This window comes from Semicossyphus pulcher, unplaced genomic scaffold, assembly GCF_022749685.1.
Source record: "Semicossyphus pulcher isolate SPU_LCO1_2020_fin unplaced genomic scaffold, fSemPul1.0.p SCAF_17, whole genome shotgun sequence".
NCBI lineage: Eukaryota > Metazoa > Chordata > Actinopteri > Labriformes > Labridae > Semicossyphus > Semicossyphus pulcher.
The window spans coordinates 15,754,513-15,777,165 of record NW_027211681.1 but is presented as its reverse complement, the minus strand read 5'-3'; the positions used below and the strand labels follow the sequence as shown (position 1 = coordinate 15,777,165).

At 46.6% G+C, this 22,653-nt stretch overlaps 1 protein-coding gene across 8 annotated transcripts in view; it reads left to right on the top strand.

Moving 5' to 3' along the window:
* Positions 1-22,144, top strand: part of lef1 (lymphoid enhancer-binding factor 1) — a 42,312-nt gene extending 20,168 nt beyond the window's left edge. For 2 of the 8 annotated variants that reach the window (XM_069665898.1, XM_069665895.1), the window contains exons 4-11: positions 2,751-2,880; positions 6,385-6,475; positions 8,394-8,513; positions 9,229-9,391; positions 10,176-10,283; positions 11,982-12,030; positions 12,494-12,535; positions 20,725-20,813. In XM_069665898.1, coding sequence (XP_069521999.1) covers positions 2,751-2,880; positions 6,385-6,475; positions 8,394-8,513; positions 9,229-9,391; positions 10,176-10,283; positions 11,982-12,030; positions 12,494-12,528 — 696 coding nt within the window. In that variant the 3' untranslated portion in view covers positions 12,529-12,535; positions 20,725-20,813. Of the gene's footprint in view, positions 1-2,750; positions 2,881-6,384; positions 6,476-8,393; positions 8,514-9,228; positions 9,392-10,175; positions 10,284-11,981; positions 12,031-12,493; positions 12,536-20,724 lie in introns of all 8 variants that reach the window. The other 6 variants (XM_069665894.1, XM_069665891.1, XM_069665897.1 and 3 more) reach the window with 5 other exon arrangements.
* The last annotated feature ends 509 nt before the right edge of the window (positions 22,145-22,653 follow it).

Below are 22,653 nucleotides of genomic sequence, written 5' to 3'. Positions count from 1 at the left end.
GCCAGCTCCAGTTCCGCACAATGAATTTCTCTTAAAACCACATCTGAGGGGTTCTTTAGAAGGGCCGGCCAAGCCTGCATATGAAATTCCAAATGGAACGTTTTCTTTTCAATCCTCGCCGCCTCTCTTCTTTCGCTCTCCCTGAAAAATATGAATAGAAAGATCCTAAGCCTATTATTTCTCCTATACAATAAAAGGGGACCTCCAATATGGCCGCCCTCCGTCGCAACACAGCTGCATCTGCTGCTGCTGCTACTGTTAAGTGGTAGTAGAGTCAGGATGAAGATGAGAGGGGGATTAAATTGCTGCGATGTGGCGTGACTCTTATGGTTGTGGTCACTGTGAGTGTCTCCAACGACTTCCTGCAGGAAATTAGTGAAAGGGTGTTTTTTGTTTTTTTTGCATGTGTGTAAGCTGCAAAATGGTTGCAGCACGCCAACACGTCTCCACCTGGAAGAATTCAGACGGTGGCTCCATGACGGCTGCTGGCATGAAACGACCGTAACTTTAAACATACTTAAAACATGTGAGGCTCTAACCCTGATAGAGCCTTCTTTATCGTGCTGTATGGATGTTTAGATAGATGTGAAGATGTAGGAGGCCTCAAGGACAAGTCGATGCTTTCTTCTGGTAGTAAACTTGGTTAGTTATGGTATGCAGTTTATGTAAATGGCCGTAAAGTCTGTATTGGTCACAGAGGTCTGCAGGTTTTCTCTGGTGGATTTCGCCACAATGGAGGCAGTTTATTAAGAAGTTGAGAAAAATAGGATTTGACAGCTGTAGCCGAGAGAAGCACAAAAAAGGGACTTCACTTCTACGGCAAACACCTCCAGCTTTTATTGGTCGGTTAATTGTTGTTTTAGCTGTATCGTAGAACTACTACTTTTTTTTCCTACAACAAATTGGAGAAGACTTCTTGCTTAAATGATAATCCCTCAGGTTCTTATCTCATTCCCGCAGGATAACAAATGGGAGTGGAGAGGCGTAAAATAATACGGGCGAGAATGCTATCATTTAGCCCCTGGTGTAGGCATGTCCCAGCCGCCCCGGCCCTGGTTAGCCCTCCTTTAGGGTTTGCAGCCCCTTCCTTATAATCCCTCCCCTCTGTGGGATGAGGCCTGACACTCCCACACTCGCAGATTATCCCGTCACCTTTGACTCTTGTTGACCGGGGTCAAAGAAGCACACTCACCTGGGTTAATGTGAAAAATCCTCATGGTGTAATTAGTGTTCAGGCTGGATTTGTGCTGTGCAATCTCACATGCAGCACTATGAGGCTCACACCAAGAGCAGGACTGGGAAAGAAATCGGCCCTGGGAGACGAGATTCCCAGCCCGATAAGGAGTCTGATGTGGATGACGTGTCATGTGGTTGAGGAGACCTCTTTTTATTTCCACATGCGCACACACAAACTGGCCTTTTGTGTTCCCAGTTTGGACGTTTCCAGAAGGTGGGGGAGAGCGAGACGAGGGGTCTTAAGTTGAGAGCGGTGCCAGTCTGCGAGAGGTTCGGGTGAAACTCAGACATTCCTGCAACCCTTGTGGTCGGGGGGTTTTGTGTATTTGTGTGTGTGGTCGGAGTGGGCGAGGAGGGGCACCGATCAGCACTCAGCTCTGCAGGAATGTCACCTTGGCCGACACCTAACCGAAGTGAAAGAACCATCCTTTGATTGTTGCGGACGTTTATGCTCATAATAGATTTAGAGGCTTTAAAACAACATTATTAATCAGGTGACTTTTCTCATGAGAGCCTCTGATTACAATTTAATGAAACCCTTTGATTCAAAGCGTGTGGGGGGATGTTTGGAGTGGGGCGCGTCTCACCCACTAGTGAACTGATGTCTTCTCAGATTAGCCTCATATCCTGTGGAGGTGATATTTTGACTCCGGGTCGGCTCTGGGCTCCGATTGTGAACAGTAGATTTAGCATGGCTAAGCATTACCATGTGTTCGGTGCTGCTGAAGCATGTAAGCGCTGTCGGGTGGAGGGGGGTCGGGTGGTTGGTCGGTTGGTGCCGGGGCTCTTTGGGCCTGGCTCGCTCTATTTTGGTTGTCAGGAGAAGGCAGGTCTCTGTGAGTCAGCCGGGGATGGGAGGCCACTGTTGACGTGATTACCCCTGCATTAAGTACCGCTGCAGACATCTGTCTCACTCGCGCTCTCTCTCTCTCTCTCTCTTTTCTCCATAGCCAACCCCCCCTTCTCCTCCTCCTCCTCCTCCTCCATCCCTCATCTCTCCTTCCCCCGGCTCTTGCTCTGTAATGAACTCCCCTTATTCACCAGCTAATGACTGCCTTTGATCTCCCGCCTAAGACCTCTGCTCTAACTCTACCCTGTGAATCTCTCTTTTCTCTCCCCTCTCTTTGCTCTATCGCTTGCTCGCTCCTGTTCGCTCCGGCTCTGTTTGCATCTTTTCCCTCTCTTTTGCTGTCTCAAACTTGCTCTTGCACCTCTTTGGCTTGTTTTTCCGCCTGTCTTCGGGGAATAAGGTTTTCTATCCTGCTGACCTAGGCTAAACAAAGTTTTGAGGTGCTGGGCTCAGGCTGCTTAAAAGAGAAGAAATTAAAGTTTCTCTTCATGAACATTAAGCTTCACCCACATCTGCAAGTTAGCAGACCACCCGCGCTATATGTTGCCGTACCAGTCCCCAGATCATGTGGCACATATACTATATTGCGCATACAGTAATGCAGTTAAATCTCATGTATAATGTCGTCAATCTTTTAAACCTTCTTGTGTTTTTTTCTCCGCAGTCCAACAAAGTCCCCGTGGTGCAGCCGTCCCATGCAGTCCACCCTCTCACCCCGCTGATCACGTACAGCGACGAGCACTTCGCCCCAGGGTCCCATTCTGGTCATCACCCGCAGGACAACAACAAACAAGGTAGAGACGAAGCACAGAGACCAAACATGACACGGCAGCAGAAATATGACTCTGTGAATGATCTTTCACAAGTCTTGTTGTCATCACTTTGTTTGTTTGTTTTTCAAATGGGTGGACAAACCTTCAGCTGTTTCTTAACTTTTTCGCTCTGCTCCCACAACGGGCAAATACGTGAGCAGATTTACTTAAAGAACTGCTTAAATACTGAACAATAAACTCTGCACTAAACCAAAGTCAAACCAAAGTTTATTTTTGCCTTTCTACCTGCCAAAACTGTCAGCAATCAATCAAAACTCACAAAGCAAAAAAAAGTGTCACAGCAAAGTCATCCTTTGTCTCAGCTCCTCACATGAACTCATTTGAAGCAGCCTGTGGGACGGCGCGCCGAGCTCCTCTGCCCTCTCTCCCTCTGCACTCCTCTGCCTCTCAGTAACAACATCACAGCTCCGCTCTGACAGCTGCAGAGGAGCCGCTCAGCAGTGAGGACGAGCCTCCTCATCCTCCTCAGCCCCGCACAGCTGGAGACTTTGGCAGCTTCTCTCTAATGCTGAAAAAAGACGTGGGCCCCGCCGTAGTTTTGTCCCCGCACCTTTTTTCTTCTCCTTCTTCTTTTCCCGACTTTCTTCTCCCGCGGCTGCCAGTTGAAAAGGAGGAGAGGGATCAGACAGGATGTAGGCGATGAAGAAGATGAGGATGAGGCTGGGAGGTTCTGAGAAGCAGCTATAAATAACAATGTAAGAACTGAGCAGGCAGCGTCGTGAGATGAAGGGACTGAGAGACGTTTAAAGAATCTGTGCTCCACATATGTCAGAAGAATCATGCATCAGACACACTTAGTTGAATATTTTTCTAATGGAAGCAGGAAAAGAATCTGTGTTGACACGCGATTGTGCAATAAAACACAGTGTGCACACGCACGCATTCGGTTTCAGAAAGTTGTTGTCATGTCGAACAATTTACGAGCCCTCCGTGTTTCTGTGGTCCACCGAGTTTTTAAAAAACACTGAAGAGCAGAAGACGGCCCCAGAGGTCTCTATCGCACTATATTTGATCTTTTTGCCCACAGCCAAACAGAAATCTTAGTCCAAGACATCCAGTTGGAGAATTAGCTGCAAATGATTTCCCAAGGCGTGTTCATGTGTGTGTGGAGCAGCAGAGCTAAGCTGAGGACGCTTAAAATCTCTCTTATTCTCTTTTCTGCTGCCCCCCTCCCTCCCCTGTCTCTCTCTGTCTCTCTCTCTCTCTAATATCGACCAATTGCTGCGCTGCCTTCCTTAGTGGGCTCAGACTTTGATCTGCTCGTTAATTATGAAAAACAATCATGGATTTTCTCATTATGAGCTCTAATATGCACAGGGCCGCAATGCAGGATGGAAGGTCGGGCAGGGCGGAGAAGGAGAGGGCGGAGCTTTGAGCGCTTTGCATCTAAACCTTGTAAAAGAAGTGAAATAAAACACGTGAAAACTAATTTGAATACAGATTATTTCCAGGTTTAACAATGAGAATCATGTCAGTGTTGCTTGTTGTGAGAGGAAATGGGAGTGTGAAGCCTTGTTGGGCGTCAGCAGGAAGGTGTGAACAGCACAGTGAGTAATTAGGCACCTTAAGGGGTGTGAGTGACAAGGTTAACACGCCGGGGCTCTCTCCTCCTCCTCCCAAACCGCCTCCACCCCTCGCCTCCTTCCCTTCTGCCCTCAGGAGGGCCCTCAGGAGTGTAACGTGGTGGATTAGTGGGCAGGGGGTAGTGCTATGCACGCTATGAATCCAGCGTTGCAACACTGGCTTTGGAGATATAAGCCCCCCGCTCGCCCTGCTTCTCGGAGGAGGGAGCCCCTTCAGACCGCAGCCTGGAGAGAGAAGGAGGAAGAGAAAAGATAGAGGCAGCGAGGAAAGGCTGGCTCCAGCAGGGATTAGAAGATGGTGCTAATCTGGAGGCATTTGCCCTCTTTTCTTTGTGTGTGTGTGTGTGTGTGTGTGTTTGAGCACACAGTGAGTTGTCTGTGTATGAGCAGTATTTCCTGATATCTGCAGACTTCCAAGCGTATTACTACTCACCCTGCTCTGAAATAAAAAACACAAGAACACGAGTCTTTGGCGAGTTACTTAGAGTTTTAGTCATTTTACATCCCCGTCCCCTGCTAAGTCTTCCTGCAGAAAGCGCCCCCTCGACCTTGAAACCCAGCAGGAGCAGGCGATGCAGGAGATGGATGAGCTTAGTCCTGAAGATCCACCGTTAGTTAGCCCAAGTCAATCCGGTGTCTACAGGGAGAGCTGCAGCCTCTGCCACAAAGAGGAAGCCTCAATTAACCGGCTTAAAGACGCTGAAACACACTGGAAGGACTCCGGATAAGTCGGAGAAAATATGATCCTTTTCTTACTGGCTGATAATGTGAGGTCGAGAGGTCCCGACATGTGCCCTGTCCTTGACTTACAGTAAAGCAGGAAGGGAGAGGTGGGAGGGACTAATCGTCTACTTTTTCGTCTTCCTCAGCTGAAACTAAAGCTGAAGAATAAACTTCTACAAATGTTTGCTCATTATATGGTGGTAATTTATCTTTCTGTACAGATTCTGATACCTTATGATCAGGTTTTTTTTTGGCATGCTCATCTAATTTCAGTTTTCTTATCTTATTTTTATTCTCAAATGAGTTTTGTAATGATGAAGGCCACAAGTTAAAACCAATGACTGTATATAAAGATGGACGATGCATCTCCATCTGCTCTCATTGTGTATTTGAAATTGATGCCAAAATAGCCGCTGCCATCTTGAGCTAGCGACGTCATTTGGAGTCAGAGTTGCGCAGTAGAGAACGGCAAGTGGAGCAGCTGTAGCCACTTCCGCTAACCAAAACACACACTTAAATTACTGAAAAAACCCCAGCAAGGATCCCGCACGTTGGCGTGTTTAACAGCAGAACAGCTTCTTTATGTTGGTCTGAAGCAGACGTTCACAGATATGGAAACTTCAGTGACTGTCGTGATTGTTTTAGTTACGTCTCCTCTCACCGTCCCTTCTCCCAAGCGAATCCGAAACAGATCGGCTGCAGGAGCCGTCAACAAAACTAAACTTGGACCACTTGGACATCAGCATAAGAACTAACTTTAATGACAGAAACCATGTTTGAGAAACATTTATTTGACGTGTATTTTGATTTTATAGTTTGACTCATGTCCCATCTGTTAACATGCAGGAGGCGGGCTTTATGACCTATACTGCAGCCAGTCAGCAGGGGGCGATAGAGAGGTTTTGGCTTCACTTTAAGGGGAGCTGTCAGGTCGTCCATCTTTTTACACAGTGTATGGTTTAAACCCATTGGTCTCACAAAAAAGTTTTTTATCCTTCTAGACTTGCTATATTTTTCAATACATGCCAATTTTTGCATTGTCAATTATAGATACTCATGTTAAGGGCTCCTTGCAATGGTTATCTAAACCACAGGATGAAGAAATAAATAAACACTGGATCGAGTATCAATCTTCATATTCTTTTTTGTGTTTCTCTAGGAATGCAGAGGCATCACCCCGGACCAGACATGACCAACTTCTACTCCCTGTCTCCAGGAGGAGTGGGCCAGATCACACCTCCACTGGGCTGGTGAGTCTCAGACAGACACAAAAAGCATGCACACTTGATTCATGTAAACAAGGAGCAACATCAGATGCACTCTTGACTCTCTCTCGCTCTGTGTGCTGGAGGACTGGTGGCCTGCAGCAGCAGCACAGGGGAGGTCTGCCTCTGGCTGTTCCTGCTGCACTGCTGCGGCTTCAGCCGCACGGCTCCTCTGTGTGCCCGGCACATGTCAAACACATCACCACTTACGTGCCCCTGCATAACCATATGGCTGCTTAACCCCATCAAAGCTCTCTGGAAGCACTTCTCTCTCTAAGCCTCACTTCAGGACCGCAAGACACTTTTTTAATATCTCCGACCCCTTTTTTTTCCTTCCCTTTGTGAATGAATCTTTGTCACAGCTACTCCTCTGCTTTTTTTGTCTCTTTCTAAACTTATCTTACCCTCTTCCTTCTTCCTCACTATCTCTTTCCCTGTCAGCGTAACATTGGTAAAGACAGCGCTTTAGTGAAGCCAGATGTAAGCACAGACAGTTCCTTCTTCCTCAGACCCTCTTAAATCAGAACAACTTCAGTTTATGAGCCATTTTTACATTTACTAATTTTAGGATCTTTCCACCTGAGCGACTTGTTCTAATTTTGGATCCGCGGCCCTGGTTTGTACCCGACAACAAGCATTGTGTCTGTAGTACTGAACAATACTGAAGTTTCATGCTTCACAAGAATCTTTTTCCAGAAACCATTTGATTCGAAACACAATCACAGCGTGATGAAGAGAGTGTTGAAACACAATGGAAACATCGAACACAATGGGAAATGGGGATACAGATAATACGGGTCCACTAATGGACTGTTGACAAGAAACAAACTCGACTATTTATCAGAGTCAGAGTCGGAGTCAGTAACCAGATGGGAAAAACATCTAAAGTTTTCCTCATGTTTAGCAGAAGTATATGTCAAAGCAGGATACATACGACCACAATACGTTTCTGCCTTGTATCGTCCTTTAGCTGCGGTGAGAAGAAACAAACCTTTGCGTCCCGTTGTTAGATAAGTTTAGATAAAAGACCAGTAGTTTCTTCTCATTCCTTTCCTGGGCGATCTTCTCTGGGTCGCTACATCCATCTTGCAGTTTTCATGTGTTCTTGTTTACTGTGTGCAGCAGGATATTATTATAATATTATTGACTGCTGTCTGTGAGCCAAATTGCCCCTCTGGGACGTTAAAGCTGTACTCTGCTGCTCCTCTCTGTGCGTGAGCATGGATTCCATCAGCCTCTTTTCCTGCAATATTCGCAAACGACAGCCAGTGTCTCTCTGTTCTCACCATCCGCTTTTCCAGCTTCAGTTTCTCTCTCAGGATTTTTTTTTACCCTTGCATGTGTGTGGTTTTGTTTTTCCCTCGTTCTTAGGTGACATGAAGGGCACAGTTTCCATGCTACTTTCCGTCTTTGTCCTCTTTTAAGCAGCTTTCCCACTGGTCAAAAAACCTGCTAACGCCCCGGCTTTTTCGCTTAATGGGAAAGGCTACAATCGGCATTCAGACCCGGGTCAAATGACTCTCCGATCGGCAACACAAAACCCGGGTTGACACACTGATCCCATCCCCTTTCCGGTGCGATGCTATGCTCTGTTGGTAACTTCAGCAACTCCTCATCATCTCAGCTACAAATTCCGCCCGTCTCAGTCCGAGCAGCGCTCGAACATCGTTCCAAATTTGTAGCACCGAGTTTGATAAACAGACTGAATGAGTAATAGACACAATAAAGATCTAACCACCGCGCGTTTGTGACGTCAATCGGTGAGCAGCAGAAAAGGAATATACTCCACTGGCAATGGGAAAAGAAACAATCAGCATTTATTAGCGGGCTGTCCCGGGTCTGGAAAAACCCACGCTAATTTTGGTGGCAAAGGTGTATTATTCACCAAACTCTGTTTTTGCAGGTTCTCACACCACATGGTGCCCGGCCCCCCAGGTCCTCACGCCACAGGGATCCCCCACCCGGCCATCGTCAACCCACAGGTCAAACACGAGCCACTGCATGAAACGGACATCATGCACATGTGAGTCCAGCAAACACAAACTACCATCATGAAACACTCTCACACCCTCACTCCCCTCTATCAGCCGTGTTCTGAGACGACACACTTCCAGGTATTTGTGCACCACGGCGGGCCATCGCTGAACAAACTCTCTGTCAGAGCCTTGTTCTCATTCCCCTGATGTGAGCAGATAAGCAGCGAGGGCCCGTGCTCCGCTGATAACAGGCCTCTGCTTCATTCGGCCTCAGGGATCACAACACACTTAGCCAGCAACAGATACAGGTCCTAGATTAGTGCTGGGATGAACTCGGTTCACATCCCCCGTGCGCGCAGTGGGAAGTGCTGTGAGCGCCCTGAAGTGGTTATCACTGATATTTCCATTATTCATGGCCATCCCAGCTCCAAGACTGTACGAGCATCAGAAAGGTTATTAGAAAGTGAGTCAGGAGTGAGAGCAGAGCGAGTTTTAGTTTTAAACGATTGCTGATGTGGACGAGAAGGTTTGGTTGCCATTACTGGTGAAGTAATCTCTCCGCATGAAGGGCTGCAACTATGCAACTGCACATGATTAAAGAGGCAGGGGCCCATGGCGTGGTAACCCCTCTCACGCTGCCTCCCCATTGGCTGAGAGAGAACCAGACCTTTGCTGTTTTTGTCGCCGTTGTGGCACCGCAATCTTCTTTCAATTTCTCCTTATTTACCTCCATACATTTTTTTTTTTTTAAATTCTTTACAGGAAACCCCAGCACGAACAGAGAAAAGAGCAGGAGCCCAAAAGACCGCACATCAAGAAGCCGCTAAACGCCTTCATGCTCTACATGAAAGAGATGCGTGCCAATGTGGTCGCCGAGTGCACGCTGAAGGAGAGCGCTGCCATCAATCAGATCCTGGGACGGAGGGTAGGTCGCACCGGCCTCATTCTCGTTTATCTTTGTTGATTTAGTTGAATCACTAAGAGATCACAGTTCAAGCCGTGGCTGTGAAGCGGCTGCACGGACTGCCTTCCCCCAGCCCAATTAGCTTAAAAAGTACAAAGATTCCTCCCTGTATTAACATACAGTCTTTTATGAACTAGCTGTGATTATTTCTATAATGATTGCCCCAGCCAATTACTCCCCTCTCAGCAGCACGGATCCAGCCTGCCTATCTAACTGACATTTAATCAAATTGGCTTTAATAAAATATGCCTGGATAATGGCACGGTTGGAAATGACAAAATTTGTTCCTTTTGAGGATTGGGAAAAGAGTGGAACCACAGAGCCATGTTAAAAGCCTTAACGAATAGGCCCAGCGGTCGAGGCAGCCAGCCACAGCAAAGCCGAGTTTGTGGCCTGTGTAGGGTAATTGCTCGCTGACATAGTTTGAATAAAAAGCGCTGCTAAATTGGAACCAGTGTTTTGATATGAAATCAAAGTTTTTCTCCCTCTCGCCCCCCCCTTCCCTCTCTCTCTCTCTGACTCTTGTGCATGTTAATCTCTTCATCATGTGTCCCCCCTTCTGCTTTGTCTCTGCTTTTATCCCCTGTTTTTTCTTTACACCAAACGTTTGGAAGTTGAAAAGAAGATTTTTTATTTTTTTTACCAAAACATTAGCACACTTCTCTATGCAGGGAACATGCAAGTGCATGCCAGTAATTGACTGTATGCTATTTTTTCCCCTTAATCTCCCTTTGTACTGAAACAGTGGCATGCTTTATCTCGGGAAGAGCAAGCTAAGTATTATGAGTTAGCCCGCAAGGAACGGCAGCTCCACATGCAGCTCTACCCAGGCTGGTCCGCTCGAGACAACTATGTAAGTATCAACAGAACAGATTGGAAGAGGTGCGCGTGCGTGCGTGTGTGTGTCGATCGGATGTTGTTTGTTTGTGCCAGCGTTGAATGACTTTTAAATGGTACACAATAGTGACACACGCTCACACACATTAATTCACACTAGTCGGCTCCATGCTAATGGGGTCCATTTGCAGACCCATTGTTTGAGCCTTATGTGTAATTCATACATCACATTACCATCCACACTATAATGGATCGTAGTATCACGGACATTATTATTGCCACAGTGAGTGAAAACTGCCTGCTGATGGTCCTGCTAGTCTTTGATGTTCCATATCAGCATGGATGTAAAAAGCACCTGTTAGACTGAGTTGAGGACGCCGTATCCTGCGAGCAGCGTAAGCAGCGGCGACCTCCGCTCCTCTCGCTGCCCATTTTCTTTGTAAATGTGGGAGGTGCAGCTGGATTTAAGATGTTTTTTGCTGCGTGTGTGCATATGTGTTTGTATGTTCGCTGGAAGTTCTGTCCCTTGTGTATGGGGTGTGTATGAATTTGTGAGAGAGAGAGAGCACCAGCCTTTTATTAAAAGTGTGGCTCCGGCACTCACGTTCACTCCACCACCAAAGTGCTTTGTGGTGTTTATCTGCCTCCCCTCGGACACCGACAGCATCCCTCCTCCTTCTGCCTCCGCTGCTCCGCTGCCAACGTGCCTCGCTGAGAGGGGGAGACACTCTTTTAGCTCTCAGTTAAAGATGCGCAGCATCAGCTAGTGACAGTTAGCCCAGTTTCCATTTAATTTCCAGCTTTTTTGTACAAACGTATCTGACGGGTAGGAAAGTAAAAAGAAGAGGAAGTGCTTCCTGCTTGGCATATGAAGATAAAGGGAGCCGATATGTTCAACGCAAAAGTGAATTTTGTATGCGGGTGCTATTCTCTGACTCCTCCCACAAACAAACTCCTCAGCTGCCGCACATCATGCCTGGAAACACCCAAAATAGTCAACACACTGGCATTGCGAGGATGTAGCATTCATAGTTTTTGCTGTGTGCCCCCCCCTCTCCCATCCTTTCTCTCACCCACTCTCACTTAGGCTCTCTTCTTCCCTGTCTGCCGCAGCAGTAGAAGGCAGATTAGCTCATGAATAAGTGGATTAGCAGACTTTGCAGCAGGAAACCAAAGTGCTGCTCATATTTGACTAGGACGACTCTGCGCTGCTATCTATACCTATAGTCTCCCCCCTGGGGATTTAGCATAAGCTATAAATCCTTACACACTCCCACCACCTCGCTGGAAAGAGAGTGGTGCTCTTCACAGTCATCCAGCTAGACTAGCCTAATTACAGTGAGCATTTTTAATTGCACTTCATGTTAATATTTGTCATTAGAGGGACTTCAAAGGCAGCGGAAATGTGACGCAGGCAGGTCACATCAAGCTACCTCTATACCGTTAGCATGGTCCCCCACTCGAAGCAGGCCTAAAAACGACAGAAAAGAAGCAGCTGAAAGCAGGTAGAGAACACTCAACATCAGCTCAGACTCTTGCCCGGTCCGTCCCTCTCAGCGCGGCCGTTTGCGATGGAGTCCGGAGACCGAGGGGTGCTGGTTGGATGCCCAGCAGGGGATGAGTGAACATGGCAGTCAGCAGCAGGATACCAGAGTGGTCTAGTGAGCGTGAGTGCTGGAGCCACACTTTATGTGTTCCTCTGTATATTTTTTAGGGAAAGAAGAAGAAGCGGAAGAGGGAGAAGATGCAGGAAACAGCCCCTGGTAAGCATGACCCTCTCCTCTATAGACTTTACAGTACACTGACACATGTTTACTTGCGCACACTCTGTAAAGCTTTAACTCACACTCACTCTGGCTTCAGTAGACTGGCTTGATTCTGTGCAGGCAGCATAGTCCTTCTTTACTCATACTCTTCCTTTGTACACATCCCTCCATCCATTTGTCCTTTCTTCCCATATTACACCTACTTTGGGATTAGTCTGTCCATTCTATACGACTACTTACCGATGCTGGGCTTTGCACTATTTGTTTGCCTGCTGCACTACAGTATGTCTTTCTGCTGACCTTGTTTAGCTGCGCTTATGAGCCTCCTTCTCTGTAATCCATTGAGAATTACATCTTAAGTAAAATGTCAGTATTTTTATGATTCTTTTGGTCTGTACGCTGAAGATCTATGCCGGCAAGATGCGTCCAAAATTTTTAAAAAAGATGCAATTTTCTGCAGGTACAGGCCAGAGAATGAAAACGGCGTACATCTGAGACAATGGTAAGACAAACCCCTCTATCTGCCTCCCTGTCTGATCAGCTCTATACATGTCAAGGCTTTTTAAACTGCTCAACACTGACTGGAGAGTGTGTACTCACAGACTAATCCTAAAAAGGTCCACCCTAACCCTCGCCATAGTCATTGTGTCGGTGGTGTTAAGGCCCGAAGAGGGATTGTGCTTTGTGTGTGGAGTTTGCTCGATGGCCTCGGCACAATGGGCATTGGATTTTCTGTGTGTGTTTGCTGAAGTCGTCATTGAGTGTTTTTGTGTAGAGCACCGGTTGGATGAAAGACTCAGTAGTTTATTAACTTTTTTTCCTTCCATCGTGTGTTAAAAAAAGTCGGAATAAAAAGTATAAAAATAAATCAGACGGCTCGTTCACTTAACGTGCTTTAACATGAACTAAATAATACATCTGAAAACACTTTTACAAGCTCTGGATATTTTTTTTTTAACTGCTGGCGGAGTCTCGGATGTCAGCCGCGCTCCATATGGACCGCATGTGTTGTCTCTCGCTGCATCTCCGTGGAGCCGAGCAGGATTCAGCAGCAGCTTGTTTGGCAGGAACTTAATGAGATGCTATACCTTAATAAGATTTCATGCTTTCTGGGGTTTCAGGGTGCCTATAATGCCTCCATAACAAAAGCACTCTGCAGTCGTTTTTTTTTTTTACATGTGAATGATATGTTGAGATATATTGATTCAGATGACATGTCAAACCGTCACCTGTCCTTTTTTGCTGTCAAAAGCAGGATTAACGCTCCCAATATGTGGCAAAGCCAACTCTATCTTCCCTCTTTTCGTACCCTCTCTGGATCCCTCTCTCTCTCCTCTTCCTCTCCCTTCCCGGGAGTCTGGCAGGATCCGGTTGTTCCGCTCCCTTTCGGCAGCAGAAAAAGCCGGGCAGATGTGACAAATCTGGTCTTACGTCGAAAAATCACCCCAAACCAGACAAAGGTTTTCCACTTGATCGATTCCTGACCCAGTGGCTCTCTCTGAAACCAAAATTGGGCTGCTTTTCTTTTCTTTATTTTTTTTCTCTCTCTCGCCACAGCCGGTTTTCAAAGCTCAGAGGGAGCGAGCGCTAAAAAGCATTTTATCTCTGATCCAATAATTAGCAGCGCCTAGCCGCAGCGGGATGGACACCCTTGCTGATTCTCAGTGACAGCCTTAAACTAATATGCATAATACCAAGGATACTGCCACAACTCCCCGAGCCCTCAATTTATGCAGATCCCAAAGAGCTGGATTGAGGTTAGCTTGGTGTAGACGCCAAAAAACATCTTTAAATGAACTCGTTTGTCTATTTCTTTTCATCTGCGCTACCCTCTACCCCGTCTGTGCCTCGTCTGAACCAAACATCTGAGAGGAAGTTTGGTAATGAGTTAAAATCTTAAGACACAATTTGAACACCTTTACGTTTGATGGTATTGACACATTTAGCTCCATTAGGTAACATTTCTACACGTCGAACCGTCCTAATCAGGAATATTCAGCGATACAAAGTGGAATACATCAGGCTGGGTCGATTTTATGAGGGGAAAATTGACTTAATACATGTTCATATTAACATATTTTATGGCTTCTGCTGAGTTTTTCTGCCTGTGAGGCAAACCAGGAGTTGAGTTGCGGAGTTGTGTTTTATGGCTCGACGTTGCCTCTCTTTGTTATCTTTAGCATGTCAAACACTGGGCCCGCCACACAGCTGGCTCTCACCGCAGCATAACAGCACTCGGAGAAGTCATTACTCTGACAATGTGAAATTAGGGTTTCCGTCTCTTCTTTCCCCGGCCCCCCTTTTTTTTTTTCTCCTCACGCTGACTGGAAATGTGCACTTTTACTCCACCTTCCCCTCCCTTCTTTGATATTATTCTCTCTGTCTTGCTTCCTCTCGCTCTGATAGCCTTTTCGTCTGAGTAAGCTCGCTGATTCACAGACTTTCAGATGGTTATCTGGCCTAGACGCATACATGCCCTCGAGCCTTTTTTTTTTGCCGTTTCAGCCACTGCACATTTTTTTCACAGGGGGGAGACAGTCTTAACAAAGGTGGTCTTTTAAAATTTGGACATGGAGTTGGAGTCTTCTTCCTCAGGCTCTTATGAATGTGATCTTTTATTGAGCGAAGCAAAATGGATTTGCACAAAATGTAGGATATTTTTTTAATTCATGCTTAACAATTAATAAACTCTTGTTTTGAAGGTCAGTCTTAACGTCACGCACGGGTCCAGAAACATGAAAGAAAGTGTTGTTGAAGCAGCAGCTTTGGTGGCTACTCTTTCTCTCTCTCTCTCTCTCTCTCTCTTCTGCCCCGGCTCTGCTCCCTCTGATGTGTGCAGCCAGAAGTCAGCTGTCAGAAGACTTTGATGAGAGCGGAGGGTGCGAGCGTGTTAGGGGAGAAAGGGAGGGTAAGGGAAGGGCCAGAAGAAAATCCCTCATTCTCTCGAGTTCTTGACTTTACCCAATCTCACTCAAACTGCCACTCATCCCTCAGTCTCCATCCCTCATTTCGATCCCATTTCGCTTTCTTTTTTTATTTGTTGCCTCTCATCTTCTCCCTCTCAGACCCTCTCTGCACATTTCCCTCACACACACATGCACAGCCACACACTCTAGCTGCAATTAGGCAAGATTCAGCGCCTGCCTCTATTTCCCGAGTCGTTTCAATTTGGCACCGAGCCTCTAGGCCACCGCGGCACAGCCCAGTGCCTCCACACCCCGCCTTATTAGTGACCTGGGATAATTGGGGAAGGAATCCGAATCGCAAAAAAAAAAAAAGACTCTGGGTCTCGCTCTCAGCAAGCGCACAGAAGATGAGAGGATGTTTTTAAAGCTGTACTTCTTTTTGCACAAAAAAAAAGGAAGAAAAATCGTTATGAGTGGGAGGTGGAGGAGGGAGATTTGGGCTTAAATCAGAGCGACGCCCCGGCTAATGTTTCTGTGGGTTAGGAAGTAGAATCGGAAATGTTCGCCCCTAACAGTCCTCCCTTTTTCTCACTCCCTTGACCTCCACAAAGCCTGCTCTGTGAGGAAAAAACGACCCTCTCAGCACTCAGTATGTGGACTTCCTTGGGGTGGCAGTATGTCAAACTAGATGTAATTGAAGTATGTGGTTTCAGCTTATAAGTACAAATCTTCTGGCAAACATGTTTTGACACTTTTAAGAGAGAAGAACCCATTAAGGACGGGGGCACAACCCTCTCAAAGCCCTTTGTTTACATGGGAGCAAATGCAGCTATATTGCTGCCATTGTTTAGACTGGGGCCTGAAATCTGTTTTGATTGAGTCACAGGCCTATTGTGTGGTGGTTTAGCCAGCTGCAGTAACAGTATGAGGGTCCAGTCTCTTGGCTTTTTGTGATGTCTTCTCCGCTTCCTCTCTCTCTCTCTCTCTCGCTCCTTGTGGCTCCTCGGGGCGCTGCGGCTCTTATTTTGGAAGACACCCTATAAAACGCTCCTCTCGTGAGATCTTATGATCTCATCTGTGAATGAATGAAAGCTCCCCAGGTAACGTCGGGGGGGGGGGGCACGGACAGGAAGAGGACAGTTGGGCTGAAGGAAGGAGTGCCTAGTCAGTCTGGCTATTTAACGAGGGAAAACCTCACCCTCCGCTCCATCGTTTTCTCCCTCTTTCACTCATTTTCTTCCCCTCTTTCCTCGCTCTTCCTCTTCCTCTCCTCTCCCGTCCTGGCGGAGAATATGAGTGGCGGTGGAGGCCTTTGAAGCGAGACCACAGCAGAGGGAGCAGTCATTGTGCCGGCTCTTTGAATCGGCAGCAACCCCCTCCCTTCTTCCCCCTCCTCCCCGACACCCCCCGGCCCGCAGCGGCTCAGACTGTGCTGTGCGGGGGCACACGGCCAGACTTCAGCTGCCCGGGCCCCCAGCGATGCCGCCTTAGATGTGGGCAACGCCTCCCACTACCTCTCTCCCTCCTCCCACACCCTCCTGTACTCCCCCCACCAGTCTCACCCACACATGCCTGAGGTTTTTGGGTTTTGGTGACTCCCCCTCCCCTTTCCCCTTTTGACCACAATCAGACCCCACCCTTCCCTTCTCTCCAATATTTAACGCAGACACTTCTTCCCTCGTTTTCAGTTCCAGCCCCTCCTGCCTGACTTGTTAGCTCCTGATAGCCCCTCTGGAAAAGCTACAACCTCCCGTGAGCCCGCCTTTTAGATTGGAGGTTAAAAATTTCAAAGCTGTTTTATAAAGGGGCGATTTCTTTTATGTTGAATGTCTCAGAGCCGAAGAAAGTGCTGACAGAGCAGAGCATTTAGTTTCAAACATTGCTTTGTCTTCCAGGTGCTGCTTTTTTATTGGCCTGCTGTTTTATTTTCCCCCCGTGTCTTTAAGAGCGGCACTGCTGCAAATGCACAGAGAGGCGGCTCCTTTGAAAAGGTGTCACCAAAGCCAGCTGTGTGATCCGGGCCAAGGTCACTGCCAAGACACACCACCGCACCAGACGTTAATTTAAATGTGTGGACTATTACTCTCTACAGCTCGCAAGCATGTTAGTCTGAACTGACATCAGTGGGTGATGTAACAAAGGGCTGGCACTTTGTGTTTGAAGCGTAAAGGCAAAGCGGTGTCATTTTTCACCATCAAGAAATAAGGGTACTGAAAGAGACGTCGGTTCTGCTTCTGTCCGAACATTTATAAGTGATGCTTCTTTGGCTTCATTAATGCCAAACATTCAATGTTTTTTTAAAAGTTAATTAAACACCTTTTGTTTTCGAAGGTGGGTAAAATCAAACACTCTTCGGCTTTAGGAAATTGTGCCTTTTTTTGGCATGTTTGAAGTATGGAGAGGAGAGAGTGGGGGATGACATGCACCAAATGAACGGCAGACCAGGAGTCGAGCCTGCGATCAGTGCGACGAGGACACACGGGGCGCCTGCCCTACCAACTGAGCTAAACCAGCGCACCATAAAACAATGACAAAAATATTTGACGGATTGATGGACAGTGAATACAACTCTTTTATTTGAACTAATGTTTGGTAAAAGTTGAGTGAGAATATTTTTGTTCCCTGACTTTGACTTGACATTTCTTACAACCAATGTTGGTCCTCATTCTTGTCGGTAATCACAGTAAGATTGTACCTACTAGGTGAATTGCTAAGTTGTGATACATGGATCACTTGGAAAGAAGTCAATTTGGCCAAGAAATATGTGCAGGAGGAAATGAAGGTGAATGGTGAAACTGTGACCTCAACTGAAAACATCCATCACAGTCTACAATCAACTTCCTTCTTAAAGGGGCCATATTGTATAATTGGATAGTCTCATATTTAGCATGGGTTTCACATTTTCAGAACAGCCGCAGGTTTCTACGTAGAACCTTGCTTTCGCTGAAATCGACCAATCGTCATTCACCGTCACTCACCTCAGGCTGCCTTCTTGCACGCGCTTGTAGTCAAGTCAAGATTTCAACGTACCATTCCGATACCTCCTGGTGATTCTGGCTCGTACATGTATAGCTGAATAACTGATCCTAGAGCAGCCATGTTTTCTACAACTTTGGAGTGACGGTGCAGTTCGGCCGCTTCCCAGCGTGGGGGAGGGGCCACGGTCATTACAAATACTGTCAGCCAATCATGGCTATGGTCTAACCTTTGAATGGCAAAACGGCTTGTTCGTTTCAGGAGGAAGGAGAGGCTCCGAAAAATACATTAAAATATGTGTACAATTTCTAAAAGGACGTGATTCAGAAACATATTAGAATAATGGAACATTGAATGCAGAGCTAAAATATGTCCACTTTAAAGCTACTGTATAAACGTATCTCCAAATAATCTGGCCCAGATATGAGAACCTGTTTAATCATCTTACTGCACACTTGCCCTGTCGGACGTCTTCATAATGATGTCACCACACATCCTGATAACCGTGGTAACCAAATTTGTTATAACTGATAAAGATGATTCTATAACTATCAGAATAAATCCCAGGCTGTAATGAACTGGATAAACTGGACACATCTTTCCTTACGTGCGCTGCTCTCCATCTCTCTCGTCCCTTCACTCTTTCCTTCTCCTCCAAATCTCTCCTCTCTGCCATGGTAAAGTCTGCTCCTCAGCCTGAGCTGGAGACACCTCTCTCCACTTGGCTTATTTTTAGAGTAATTTGTCGGCGGTGTTTTCCTTTTTAATGGCACCAAAAGAAACCCCAGAGCTGTGTGTGGGGAGAGAGGGAGCCGAGGAGGTGGGTGTGTGGCTGAGTTGGTGTGTTTGGAGGTTAGGGGGCTATAAGGCAGGCGGGCCCCAGCTGCGGGCGCTTTGATTTGGCCTGGGAGGTGAAAGCGGCGATTGAGACGCGAGGCTGTGCCAGTTATCTTAACCTCCCACACTTCAAAAGCTGGGCAAGAGCTTGCCCCGACTCCCTCCCCTCCATCCCGTAGAGGGAAAGGAATTGGGGGAGAGAGAAGAAGGAGGGGAGACTAAACCTTTGCGAGCCCTCTGAACAGAGGAGCGTTTCATTTCCTGCAAAAAAAGTCCAGCCGGCATTCCTGAGCACTAATGTGGAGGAGGAGGAGGTGGAGGGAGGTGAGAGGAGAGGAGGGGTCAAGTTGCTCCTGAATCCCCGTGTTTGTGTCGGCTGGACCTTGTGAAGAGCTGGCCTGGTGCCCCCCCTCCCCTCCTACAACCAACCACCACGCAAGCACACACCCCCCCTGCTGCTACCACCACAACTTGCACGCACACACGCACACACTTCTCGCCCGCAGCCCCTCAGGCCTCTTCCCCGGGCAGGAAGGCCGGAGCGTTTCATGTCTGTGGTGGGGGAAGGAAAAATGCTCCCCAGGAAACAGGGTGCAGAGCCGGGCGTGCGGGCCCACTTTGAGATCCTGGGATGAAAAGAGCGAGGGCGGCGGAGGTAAATAAAAGCGACAGGGGCTCTCTCTCCTTTCAGTCGCTGCTCAGGGTCAGCTCTCCTCGGGGAAAGGTGGCCTCAGTCCCGTTCCCTTTTATCCACATGTGGTAAAGCACTCTGCAGGGTGGTGTGTGTGTGTGTGTGTGTGTGTGTGTGTTTCTGTGCGTGTTAAGACTTTGGAGTGTTAAGATGCAGCGAGCAGCAGGGCTCAGCTGACTCCTCTCCTACAAAAACACACTCTTGGCTTTGCCACAAGGGAAAAGCAAACTAATACCGTTTCTTTTCCCTTTTTCTCGTCTTCACAAAACATCCATCTTTTTTAGTCGCAGGAGGCATCCATCCACCTCTGTCTCTGCCTCTCTACTTTGATCACAGATTCTATTTGATGCTGCTCGGGTCTAAAATTACTCCTCGGCTTGTCAATAACTGAGGCTAACTCTGTTATGTTAGCTCGAGCCCGGATCACGGGAGGGAAGGGAATGCTTTCTTTTTTTGCAGCTTGACAAACAATTTTCCTGTCATGAGAGTCCTGTGAAGTGGATGGAGCAGTCAGGTAGCATTTTTACACCGCGGCGTCGAGCTGCACCTGAGCCGCTTTGGTTCATATAATCGCCAACGTAGCTCAATGAACCCGCGCTAGCTGTAACCAACTAGGTCACTGCGATGGTCCTCCTGTGCGGCGAGCATTTCCTCGTCTTGTTTTCCCATTGCCCACCTGCGGCGGCAGCCTAAATGTCAACCAGAAGCTTCACAATCGGGTGCTCGCCTTGAGAGAGTGAGAGGAGGAGGAGGAGGAGGAGGAGGAGGAGTGAGTCAGTCAGTCAGGGGAGGGCAGAGAGAGAGAGAGCGGAGAGCTGCCAGCTGGGTCACAGCAACCCCCATGTTAGACTAGATCAAAGCTAGACCGGCCCACATCCTGTCGCTGACCTATAACCCCTCTGTAGTTCAGAGATGTAGCTCAACACTGCCACGATGGCTCTCATTCAATCAGCTGTAACGCTACGGAGAAGAAGAAACCAGATTGATAATGTGGATGTAATGACAGGGTTATTTATCCCTCCCTGAATGAGGAGGCATGCTTGCATGGTGAGACACTTCAGAGTCATTGTGAGTCATCCTGATGCGTCTGGTTTTGGTTTGCGTGACGTGAATGTGACCAGTGTTTTGGTGTGGGGTTACTGATGTGTTTCTAATTTTTCCCCCCTCCTCACTGATGAGAATAAGCAGCTTTTTTCCCCTTGTATACAGATGCAGTTACTTCATAGTTAGCGCTGTTGATTGATCTTTTCTTTTGTTCTTTTTTTTCTTTCTCCCCTTCAGGAGGAAAACGTAGCAACTTCTCCACATGCAAAGCGAAGGCAGCAGCTACGGGCCCTCTGCTAGAGATGGAGGCCTGTTAAGATTCCATGAAGACCCTTAAATCTCCAAACTAAAGCCTCCAGATCTCAGAGGACCCCCCCTAACCCCAACCCCACCTTACCCTTACCTTCAACACAGTCACATGCCACCACCACCACCACCACCAAAAACACTTCACTGTTTGACCCCTCCTTCCTGAAGGCGCCTGCTGTAAAGACACTGAACTGAAGACAATCATGATTAGTAGGAGCACCCTCACTCACCACGTCCCCTCACCCAGAATCCACAGAACAGCAGAATTTTATCCTTTCACAATCAGCTTTACTGCAATCCAAGGCACTGCACTGAAAACAGCAGCAATTTTAACGTGCGCACAAACTGCACCGCCCAAACACCTCTGTCTAAGTTTACTGTAATTTATTTGTCACCTCGGTTCGTTTGTATAGTTCATTAGGCCGACATTCGCTCCCTCGACACCTTCCCCTACTCTTCTCTCTCTTCCTGGATTTTTGAGACCATTTGGGGTTTCGCCCGACCGACCAAACACCTCTTTTTAGACTGCACTAAAGGAAGACGGAGGGATCTCATCTTGTCTAAAAACGTCCTCAAGACGCCATTTTTAGTTCGTCGCTGACCAGTTGGTGCAAAAAAGGATCAACGATTTAATTTGCATTTCATTTTAGACTTTTATTTTGAATGCTTTTTTGTATCTTGAACCCTTGTTTCGATTTCTCGGTGTATATTTTAGTGATTTTTTTTTATTTTAAATATTGTTTTTTTATATAGTGGTTATATATGAAAATAAGCTTTGGACACAGGAAAGCCATTTTTCTTGTTGAAGCGTCTTGCAGAAAATTGAAACTTAAGGCTTCTTTTGATAACTATTTGTAACAAATAGTGACCTCGAGTCTTGCTCAGATGTAAAATAATGCTCAGTATGTGTACTTTTTAAAACTGTCAGGATATGTCAATTTTCTTGGTATTTTTGCAGGCAACATTAGGACAAAGGCGAGAGTGATAGCTCAGAGGCCTATATTTTATTGTTCTAAAACAAGACAAATGAAGCAGATATATATATTTACCCCAGCACTTGGCAGTCTTTCTTTTATTGCAATGGACCTTTTTGTCTTTTCTCTCTGGTAGCTAATAGTGTGGTCTTTAGCCATGTTGTTTATTCCATGCAAGCATCTCTGTAACATTTTGATTTTAATGCTCTCTTTTAGTATTACTTGATGAATTCCTTTTTTTTTAATTATCATATTTCGGGTCACTGTCATCTTGGTTTAGCATTTTGCTTCCCAAGTGGTCATATTTGAACTGTTTCAACATGTTTTTGTTTTTGTTTTTTTTGTAAGAAAAATAAAAAGGCACCATTGGCTCATTTGATCACGTGTGTTATGGAAGGAGCACAGATTTAGGTCTGTGTCATCATTCGGCATTGGATGTAAGTATGCATAAACTACACAGTGGTGGTGTGAAGAAGGTAAAACCCCACTGGATACATCGTGTTTTTAGTCTTTGTGGGGAACTTCAAAAAGCTTTAAAAAACTGACAATTAAAAACTCCAAACTCACAAAATGCTTGGGGCTACATTTGAACGGTATTATTGTGCTAATGAAAACAGAGCCTGAATCATACGAGTATAAAATCCTTTCAAAGTGGTTAAAAACTGATTTCAAGGTTGAGATTAATCTCTACCCTGTCTCTGGGTTTATAAAAACTGTCAGGTAAATAGTCTTTAGGTTTAATAAAAAAAAACTCGTAAGGTAACAATTGAATTTTTGAAGTAAACAGCATTTTTGATTAAAGAGCCGAGATCAAAGGGAAGTTCTATTTATAGTCTAATCTCACGTGTGCCGCTGGAATGTGCTGATTTCAAGTAAAACAGCG